Source organism: Chenopodium album, chromosome 12 (genome assembly GCF_948465745.1).
Source record: "Chenopodium album chromosome 12, dcCheAlbu1.1, whole genome shotgun sequence".
NCBI lineage: Eukaryota > Viridiplantae > Streptophyta > Magnoliopsida > Caryophyllales > Amaranthaceae > Chenopodium > Chenopodium album.
This window is the reverse complement of record NC_137845.1, coordinates 5,024,109-5,035,418: the sequence shown is the minus strand read 5'-3', so window position 1 is coordinate 5,035,418 and position 11,310 is coordinate 5,024,109. Positions and strand designations below refer to the sequence as shown.

Genomic DNA, 11,310 nt, shown 5'->3' with positions numbered 1-11,310 from the left:
ATTTTTTGCTAAAATATGAGTATTTATGCATGTTCTTCTAGATTAACAGCATTTATTCATTTTAATTTGGGATAGTTTTCAAATGGCCACAGTAAAATTGTGGCCATTGTATAAAATCAAATCATATCCGTTTATTTTTATTGACTAATTTAAGCCGTTGATTTCTTTTATTTAATTTTGAAAAAAAAAACAGTGACAAAAAAAAAATCACGTTATCAGTTTCTCTTTCAGTTTCTTTATTGTTTACTCAATAATTTTTTCCCTTCACTTCTTTTTTTTTCGATCTTTGTTCACCCATATCACTCCGCACTTAAGAAAAATGCTGGAGAATAATTGGAAAAATCTGATTGTTTAGAAGATTTGGCCAAGGTCGATTTGTCGCTCGTCAAATTCAAAGGACTTAATGGTGGCCAATTGGTTTGGATCATTGAGATGCTTATTTCTTGCTCTGATCAATTTGCACCTGATTATGATCTATGATAGATTTAACTAATTGAATGGTATGATGTAGAATTTGGAGTATTTTCTTTTACGTATTTTTCTTTAATTAAAATTTTTAAAAATAAAATAAAATAAAAAGTAAACTATATCAGCGGTTCATGTTAATCAATAAAAAATAAACGGTTGTGATTTAATTTAATACAATGGCCACAATTTTATTGTGGCCGCTCAAAAGTCATCCTTTAATTTCCTTATGTATAAAAAGCTAAATACAAACTTAGGTCCCGTTCACTTCACCTAAATTTTGCTGAGCTGAAATTATTTTTACTAAATTGAAATTATTTTTGCTGAACTGAAATTATTTTTACTAATTTGAATTTTTGCTAAACTGAAATTATTTTTTACTGATTTTCTATTATATTTCTTTTTTAAAGATACTGAATTTTACTGAACTGAACTTATTTTTACCGAACTGAAACTATTTTTACTTAATATTATTTTTTAAGGTAAAGTGAACAAGCCCTTACATAGAACCAAAATGCAATAGTTTGTCACTTCTTATCTGCATTATATATGCTAAATAATAATTTTTTTAAAAAAAGTAGTATATAGACGTACTATAATAATAATAAAAAACTAAAAGTATTTTAAAATTTTAATAATTCAGTTCTCGTCCTATCAATTAGAAATATCCATATAGAAATGATACTCCATAGTAATGTAGAAAATTATACTATTGCATTTTCACTCTTTACGCATATATCCACACAGATGCTACAAAATTAAAAACTTTTCCCTTATTCCCCATTAAAAAGTGAGTGAGCCTAAGTGTTGTCTTTCATCCTTTAGAAAAGACGATGCTGCTTGTTTAGTTATAGTGTCTCAAAGTAGAATGACATAATAACGCTGCAAATTAGAAAGATATTTCTTTTTATGTAAATTATACTAAAAGAATACAATAACAAACGACAAACGATCTAGAACTTAAATAAAAGAATACATATTCTCTCTCTCTCTCTCTCTCCTTTTTTTTTTTTTTTTTTTTTTAATTGTACAACTATTGACATTTCTCTCCTATTTTCTAACATAAATAACGTTTATATCTAACTTATCTAATCAATCTACTAGAACTTACTTTATGCTATTTGTAATTCCAAGTAAGTTAATTAGGCCCTATTATACATTCACCTTATTTTCATAAATTTTAGTTCACATAACTTAGAATATTTTTTTTTCATGAATTTATTTTATCTAAACTTATTACTCCGTATTATAATTAATCCAACAAGTGGAATTAATTAAGATGCATACATAGAATAGGACATTATTATTGATCTTAATAGGATTATTAGTTATATAATTATATTGGCAACTTAAATAGCTAGCCCTTAATTATTAATTTTAATTAAACCTTCAATGAATTTAGTTTTCATGAACCTATTAAATGTTATTTGAACTTATTTTTCCTAATTTATGTGAAAATTATACAGGAGGCTAAGAAGTTCCCATTACTTGTATCATTATAATATAAATCAATTTCTTTTACTTATTCAGAATTTTCAAGTAATTAACATGAAAAAGTTTATTATTATTATTATTATTATTATTATTATTATTATTATTATTATTATTATTATTATTATTATTATTATTATTATTATTATTATTATTTTGATAAGGTTCAAATGTTCTTATAACGCTAATTATATTCCAATAAATAATCTACGACGATGCATGGACAAGGACAATTATGTAGCTTGCGTCTAAGCAGAGATTTCATCTTTACACTGAAATTAGAGAGACAAGAATATAATATTATTTTAGCATGAAATTTTCATCAACCTTCCGGTGATTTATAATTTGGTCAGACCAAATAATCAACAGATTTGGTTTACGATATATGTAGCTCCTTTATTGTTCTTTCGTAAAATTTGTGAATGCCTTTAAATGTGCTTTCAAATGGATGAAAGAGATCAACATCATCGTCTTTTTGTATGAGTGGACGACATAGGCAAACTATACGTAACACTACCCTACACATTACTTTTTTTCGTTTGAGAGAACGACAAAATAAATTAGAAAACAATTGAAAAAGTCTGCCATATAGAGTTTATGTAACATATTAAACATATAATTAGTCTAAATACTGGTATTAAACGCGCGTGTAATTAAGGTTTAGAAATCAAAAAGTGGTTAAATTTCATGACTATTAAAACTTTTTGTTAGTTTTTTAAATATATTGATAGAGTTGACCTAATTTATTCATACTCACACCGTTTCTCTAATTAATGATCGAATTGATTGAACTACCAGCATGTGATGATTTGGGTGATGTTCATGTTAGTTTTTATATCCATTATAGCGTATTTTAGTGATTTAATTAAGTTTACTCGTGTGAGAATGACATGCAAATTTATTATAGATTTTGCATTTGTTATAATAATGTTGAAAGCTCGTATAAATTTTAACTATCTAGTTACTTCGTTTATTAACCTGACTAAATTAGAAACGAAAAACAAAACTAACTAAAAGCCTTCGAATATCTCAATTTTACATATATATAAATGATTTTGACACATATATTTCTACAGGTATGTCTCAATTTGAATGTCATATTAATACGTATTATATATACAAGTACAACAACAATACACATCAACATAACATCTACTTTGAATTGATATATGTATTTCGGACCAAAAAAGTAAAAATATTCCCTTTAAATTCCCTGCTAGCTAGGGTTATTCCATTTGCATATTGTGTAGTGCTTTATAAATTTAATCTTTAGTATGACATGAGAGATTTGGTACTATACTATTAGCTAAGCTAAAGGGATTAGTATAAATTTTATGGGAATTTAGCAAGGTTTGATTCTGTTTGTTAGGTCATGTGTCCATGGATATAAGCCGCCCAATCATGTTGTCCCGTTGAAAGTGATTCTTTTGCTTTCTTTTTAAGCCATTTTCAGCCAATCAGAGTCCTTCTTTTTCTCCTCCTTTTCCAAAATCCGTAAACGAGAGAATTTGTAAATTAAAGCTATCTTGCATACGTGTCCTCACCTGTTCAACTCGACTATATTTGCATGTAATGCTCTTTTGGATTATCCATTTTGGTAGTTTTATTTTTTAATTAATTCAATTTTATCTATGTGAATCCATTTATCTCATCATATTCCATATTTTGTGAACACACTATTTTAACTCGGTAAATATGTTATACAGATCATGTTCTTTTGAGCTGTTTTGTTCTATTCTGCGAGCTGTTTTGTTCTATTCTGCTCTACTAAAATCTATTCTGTTATGCTCTATTAACTCAATTTACTTTACTGACACATCATCTGTTAAAATTTGTTCTCCCCTGCTTGTCCAAAAACTCAAAAGAATAGACCTTTAGTATAGTTAGGATTGATAAACTACCATGCATGAGAAGAATGAAGTATCACATACATGTACGTAAGGTAGGATAAAGTTGAACTCTCTTTGTTTTTCTCTTAGCTTACATACATGTAACATATGCTTAAGGTAGGATAAAGTATCACATACATCACGTACGTAAGGTAGGATAAAGTTTGTTGAACGCTAGCTCTTCGTTTTTCTTTTAGCTTACACTGCATAATCTAGATTTATGTTTCTAAATATACACACATCTGACCATTTCTATTTTTAATTTTTATAATTATTTTAAAAATAAATTATTGCGGAGTATTTTAAAATAATCAAAGTATATGTCAAGACAAAACTAATAAAATTCTGCATAAAACGTTTGCACACATGAGATCGATCCATCTATATCTCTCTCTTGTGAGAAATATGTAGATTAGTTAAAATCCCTAATTGACGAACCACATGTTCCTCATTTCCATGGAACAGCTAACCTTTTTCTTTAATGATAGTGATCGAAAAGGTTGCACCTAATTGACCCGTTATCCAAAATACAATAAACATGCACTAACTATTTCTCAATAAGAAAGAAGCCTAAACAATTTAATAAGCCATTTGCCTCTATTGAAATGGACCATACGACTATCATTATAAAGATTTCCTAAATCATCGTACTAATTTTGTTATTATTTACCTAAATCTACTCAATTAGAGTTCTAGAAGCTAGACAAAATGCGTGTGATTTAATTAAATAATTAAGTACGGAGTACATTGCATTCTAAAACTTATCTAAATTTCACTATAGATTGTAAAGTGTGAAATTGATCAAAATCATTTACTACTGTAAATACTAGGAGTATACCCATATTAGCAACGGTAGTCTTAGTAAATCATGAGGTTTTTTTTAAAAAAATAAAAATAAAAATAACTTATTTCAACCCATTGATAAGCGTCGTGTAAAGAAGCTAAAAATCACTACTCTCTTGTAGTACAACGTTGTAACGGTGTATGAATGTTAACTAAAAAATGAAAAATTGAGACACCAAGCTTAAGCAATGAGTTGTAGTCTTGTAGATTGAGAAACTGAGGGTGCAAGTATATGTTGATTATGGCCTAGTAAAGTAGTAATATCATTATTGTAACCTCACTTAAAATCTACTATTTTAATGTTTTACTTTATATTTTACCGCAAAGGGAATATATACATACAAAATTACAAATAAAATGACACATCGAGTAAAGTAAAAAAGGTTATTAATTGGGCAGCAGGAGTAGAACACTAGGCAATTACAATGATAATAGCGTGGACGACGGATAAATGACAAATACTCAAACTATGTAGCTTGGCTTTCATGCCAAGTACGCAGTCATTACACCCTTTTATTCAATTTTCCAATCCACTTCAAACAAATTATGGATACTACTAATTTTAAACTCTATAATTTATTTCAATTGGACATACCACAGTCAAATTATTACATAGTCTAAATTCGTATTAGGGTTTGTTCTGATTTACTGGACTAGTTGAAGTTAAATGAATTGTTTATGAGAGAAGAAAATTAGGAACTAAACTGAAGTAAACTGAACTGAAATTAAGTTGAACAGAACATGTCAAGTTTCTACATTATTGGGCTCAAATTTCCATATAATCATCTAGGAGTAGCTAGTAACTTTGTCCCAATGTTTTCTTTCACCTTTACTATATCAACATACCTTTTATATACATTCTCGATCTATGTGCTCCTTTGGCCTAATAAATTAAAAATTCTAAAAAGTGTCTAGTTAAATAGAAATGACAATATATATTACTCTTCACTTCAGGTTAAGTGTAATACTTTGACTTTAATTTATTTACATGTTTCACTTTTATTGTAATTCTTACCGCATATAAAAATACATGTTAGGGTATGTGATGTTTTAAATTTAACTAATACGTAGTAGTTAATTAGGGATGTCGTCGGTCCATAGTTGAACTATAGATGAGTTGGTTTTATCACAATATTAAAACCATGTTATATATCCTATGTTCAATGCCTACACCACACACTTTTGTTTTCTCAATGCTTTTGTGTATTGTATAAAAATAGTACTTACTACAAAATTTTCTAAGAAGCACTTTGTAATATTGTAGGATATAACAGTACTTTAGGAAATTATTTCTCTTTTCCAAGAAATTATTTCTCTTTTCCAATTTTTTTCCCACTATATAGTTTTTAACTCCTTTTTACTTTTATATTTTAGTGTTTTCTTTTTTTTTAAAAAAAAAAAAAAAAAAACCTTACTTTAATTTTTTAGTTTTCAATACTTGATCTCACTCTTTCTCGCTGGACCTTTCAAAACTATTATATGTTCATGAGATACTAATACATACACATTATATAGAATTTGGCCCCGTTAATAAAAAATTTCTAATTCCGCCACTAATTATAGCGCTCTGATCCTTATTTATTATAGTACTTTATAGTGTATATGAAATGAAGATAACATAAATAGCTAGCCACGAGTTATTAGATTCCAAAAAAAGAAAAAAATGAGTATGTTGAGAGAGACACGGGGGAGAAGAGAGGGGGAGTTACGAGTTATGACAATGCATGCACACTTATGGAAGCTACTCAGAATAAGGATATAGTTTCCTATTTACTTCCCGTACGGTTGTGTTTGTATTAATATGCTATCTGACAATTTCATAGCTGGACTTCTCACACTCTCACCTCTCGTATTAGGGGTTAATTATTTTATTAATTAATTATATTCCAATCTAATCTTGGATTGGCCACATTATTAGCACCCTCTTTCCTTCTTAGACTCCTTTTTTTTTTTTTTTTTTTTTTTTTGACGGGTTCCTTATTGTTACTTACAAAGAATTGTTTCTATTTTTATACGTAGCATGTCAAGATTTTTACTGTACATATATTTACAAATAATTCCTTTTTAGGACAGCTAGCTAAAGTCTAGTATAACAATTTTCTACGAGGTATATAATTTTAAAAGAATGATATCGATGTCAGAATATGTGTTATCTGAATATCTGTGACTGGTCTTATGAATATAATATTAGAAGCAAAATAGAGAAATACAAAGTATAAATCATATATATATAATCCCTTCTAAAGACAAAAGTTTTCTAAAATTTAACTTCTTATCTGGGATCAATTGTAACTTTTCATGATTATCAATACAACTAGTTACCATACTTAGCAATTCTAATTTTGAATGACTTTTCCTATTCTTTAACTCAAGTTGAAACTCTCACGACATAGAATAATTATCTAAATGAAAGAAGAATAATATAGGGTGACCGACCTAAATGTTCCTAACATCAATTGATTAGAGTGGTAGGGGGTGATTAAAAATTAAACATCAAGGGAACCTAGTATATTCTTAAATTGTTTATCCTCCCAAAATTCACACTTAATCCCCTAAAAAAAAACAAATAAAGGGGAAAAGGGAATCTACATTAGTAGAAATGGTTTGTTAAAATTTACCATATACTACTTCTACTAATAGAATAAAGGAATTAGTGATTATAAAAATACAATTAAGGAGCAATTTCTTAATTAAATGAGAAAGAAAAAAAAAGGTACAACTTTTAAAATTGTTGCGTTATGTGGGACCCAATTTCATACTTTACTGGCACTACAAATACCTCCTCCCCCTCATACTTCTCACTCACATTAACCAAGTTTCAAAAAATTAAAACCCCACAAAACTCACAAAATTCAACAAAAAAAAAAAAAAAAAAAAAAGAGAAAGAAAAACAGAGTACTCTGTATTATTACAAGAAGAGAGAAAAAAAAAAGATAAAAACAGAGGTTTATTGTTGTTGTTGGTTGTTTATGATCGAAGTAAAATAAAAGGTAATTCAAATTTGACTGCCCTATGATTGACACCCATGTCCCAATTATATCTCTATCCCACTTGCATGTTTTTCAGAATGCTTTGTAACTTGATACTTTTTTGTTACTTACTTCTTCTTACAGTTGGCTCTCTTTAATGTTTGTTTTCCTAAATTCTAATTTAATTTTTATAAAAGTTTTCATCTTCCTATCTCTAATAAAAGAATCTGTTTTTGTGTTGCAGGAATTCAGAAAAATTGTCCAAATTCAAACAAAAAAAAAAAAAAAAGAAAAAGAAAATCGAACATCTCTCTAAATTTCTCTGCATCTGAAGTAGTTGCAGAAAGAAGAGAGAGATGTCAGCAGGGTGGTTTGACAATGCCAGCTGCCTTGAAACCCCTTATAAAATGGTCATCAATGAAGATGATTCTTTCACACGATCAAAACAGGGCATTGTTTCTTTACTTAGCTCTGATTTTAACAACTCTTCTTCTTTCAACAACAATTCTATTCGGAGAACTCTCTCTGCTGCTGACATGTCGTCGGCACAAAAATGGATCACTCCTCATTCTTCCTCCTCTTCTCTCAAGAGGGTTCATTCCTCGCTCGCCTTAGGCGAGCATCATCACAACAACATTGATGATGATAGTAATTATGATCATGACAACAACAACAACGTGGGTGGTCAGGCATTTGAGGAAATCTGGAGTTCTATTCAAGCTGACAAGAAGAGTTGGGGTTCTATTCTTTCTCCAGGAAAGACTAATGGGTCTGGGTTTAGGTCTGGATCTAAGTCTGGGTCTGAGCCGGGTCAGCTTCCTCCACCGTATGTTCACCCTTTGGCGAAGCGTTCGAGCTCGCTTAGTGAGAAGAGCCTTGAGATTTGTACTGAGAGTCTCGGGTCGGAGACCGGGTCCGATGGGTTTTCCTACCCGCCTTCGGACCCCGATGACGAGCACGAGCAGGTAGAGGAAGAGCAAGAGAAGGAGAAGGAGAAAGAGCAAGAAGAGGTAGAGGAGAAAGGAAATGTTAGTGTAGAAGTGGGTAATTATAATTATAAGTGCAACAACAATAGCAGCAGCTTGAGGGGTCCCACTGTAAAGAGGTCAATGATGGTCCCTCTTGTAAGGCCGTCATTCCCTCCTCCTCTTCCTTCATTGGCTCACCGAGACGATGGGTCCAACCTCCACATCCGGTCCCACCGCCAAGACGGCCGCCTTGTCGTTGAAGCTGTCGCAGTTCCTTCTCAGAACTGCTTCCGTGCGCAACGACAAGACGGGCGCTTGCTTCTAACTCTCAGTACGAGTACTACTACTGATGAACATGAACTGGAACAAAGTGAGGAGATACTCGAGGCTGCTATCGTAGAGAATTATGATCACGATGAAGAGATAGACGAGGAGGAAGAAGAAGAGGAAGGAGGAGGTGAAGAGGTGTTGGCTATACCGAGGGGGGTGATGAATGTACAAAGGTCATGCACGGCATTTACAATGAGTAAGCTCATGGAGTTAACAAATACACGGAACAACTCCACATGGCCTCGCAAATACAACAAAACAGTCATCAAAACTCTTGACGACAATGAGGAAGATATAGAGGATGAAGAGGTGGATGAGTTGGCAGTGACGCGATCACTGCCACCTCAACCAAGGGTGAGCACGAGCACAACCACTGCTGCTGCTGTCGCCCTGAATGCCTACGAGTACTACTGGCGACGGAGCAATAGCCCCGCGGCAGCAGCAGTGGCTATGCTCAATCCACTTGTAGGGCACAAGAATAATAATAATAATAACAAAAATTGTGCCCCGCAAGTGGAAAAGGATGATACCAAAAAGAATAATAACAAGTTGCTTTATGCCGCCCATAATAGAAAGGGAGAAGCATTAGCACAACAAGAGGTGGTACTACTGAAAGCTGCAGGAACAGGTAGAGGAGGAGCAACCGCGGCCGAAAAGGCGGAGTATCTTGTTCCCTTGATGCTTAGAGGCTGTAAAGAACCCAAGAGGTCACTCTTGTTCTGGAAGCCTCCTTGCATTGCTACCTCGTAAACACCCACCTCATCACCTTAATTTCCTTCAATAATCACCATTTTCCAACATCACTAATCACTTAATTCCACCATTTACATAATCCCTAGCTTATTACTATCCATTGCAATTTAAGCCCTCTTTTCAAATTAGTTGTAATTTTATTCCAACCTACGAACGTGATCACTTTAATTTATTGCCATTTTTAGAATTTTTAATTTATTAGGCCATCTCATTGGAGTATCTTATCATGTTGTAGTTCAATAAATTTTGCGAAATCCTTTGTAAAGGAGAAGATTTAGTTTTACATACATATTACTACGATTAAATTTAATAGTACTCCGTAGTATGTATGTATTAATTCTCCGATTCTAAGATTTTAGTTCGAGGCTTGGACAAATATGAAAAAAGTGAGATAATGATTTTTCTTAGAAATTTAAATTTTCTTCTTTTCATTGCATTAATAAGTTCTCTTTTTTTTTTTTTTTTTTTTTTTTTTTTTTTTTTTACGATGATTCAACAATATCTTTGACTCTTTAGGGCTCAATCTTGGGAAGGTTTTATGTGTCCCCTACCCTCCAACCCTAAAGATTTTTTTTTGAAAAATAAATAAAGTGAGAATTAAATTTAAAGAGCTTTATAATTTAAATTTCTTCCATAAAATAAAATGAAGTAATGAAATAAAAGCAAATAATGGAGGTTGGTAATTAAATTGATGCATGTGTGGACCAGTTAGATGCTATTTAAGGAGCATCAAGATCCACCGTCTTCGATTTGGTGCCTGGTCTTGTTCCACTTAAGGTTGTGACTATGACGTTGTAGTATTTTTTTTCTTTCCTTTTAATCCAATCAAAATTTATGATCTTCTTACTGTTAATTATTCTAGATTTTTGGATAGAAGTTCATCTTTTTATTCTTATAATTTAATTTAATCTACTCCATATAATCATTTCCTCATGCTTCATTTAATTGATTTCTTATTGTATAGTAAGTCCAATTGATCAATAAAACGATGTAATGTTTTTGAGATTTTCATCGAATTAAATAAAAGTTTTGAAATTTGAATCTTTTGAATTTGAAATCTATGTCTACGTCCAACACATTGTTTTACTAATAATGTTTTTTCTTATAAAGTTAAACGTCGGTAGATCATGTTTTCAAAATTTATTGGATCCCTGCTCCTTAGTCAGATCTCATACATAATCTCTACGTCATTTTTTTTTACATATATCACGGACTTGTATAATACGAATCTATTTTCTCTACACTTTATCTTCACGTGTGTATCTTATTTGTGCAATAATTTAAATCCACTATTTATCATTAAGAACACGACAAAAACACCGGTTAAATTTATATATGTATTTTTTTCTAATAAGGTTTATTTTAACATTTTCTTTCTCACAAATTTCTATTAAGAGTAATATAAATGATCCAATATCATGATTTCTTATAATTATAAATAATTTTATATTTATTTCATATGTCATCTAAGACTATATACTTCCTCCATTTTTTAATAGTTATAACAGTTTGACTTTTACACTATACATATATTTTGCTTTGACTAGCTTTATCGGTTTATACTTTAGTAAAAATATAGTCATGTGGGATCTTGTTAGATTC

The 11,310-nt window shown here is 30.8% G+C and overlaps 1 protein-coding gene across 1 annotated transcript; it reads left to right on the top strand.

Moving 5' to 3' along the window:
* Positions 1 to 7,505: 7,505 nt before the first annotated feature.
* Positions 7,506 to 10,119, top strand: LOC145570124 (uncharacterized). The gene is made up of 2 exons (XM_081629122.1): positions 7,506 to 7,678; positions 7,902 to 10,119. Exon 2 carries the CDS (start codon positions 8,014 to 8,016, stop codon positions 9,703 to 9,705), a length of 1,692 nt encoding a protein of 563 aa, XP_081485248.1. The 5' UTR covers positions 7,506 to 7,678; positions 7,902 to 8,013; the 3' UTR covers positions 9,706 to 10,119.
* Positions 10,120 to 11,310: the final 1,191 nt, after the last annotated feature.

What these genes read in the sequence shown, in the direction of transcription:
- LOC145570124 (XM_081629122.1), top strand. Translation starts at nt 8,014, where the DNA reads ATGTCAGCAGGGTGGTTTGACAATGCCAGCTGCCTTGAAACCCCTTAT.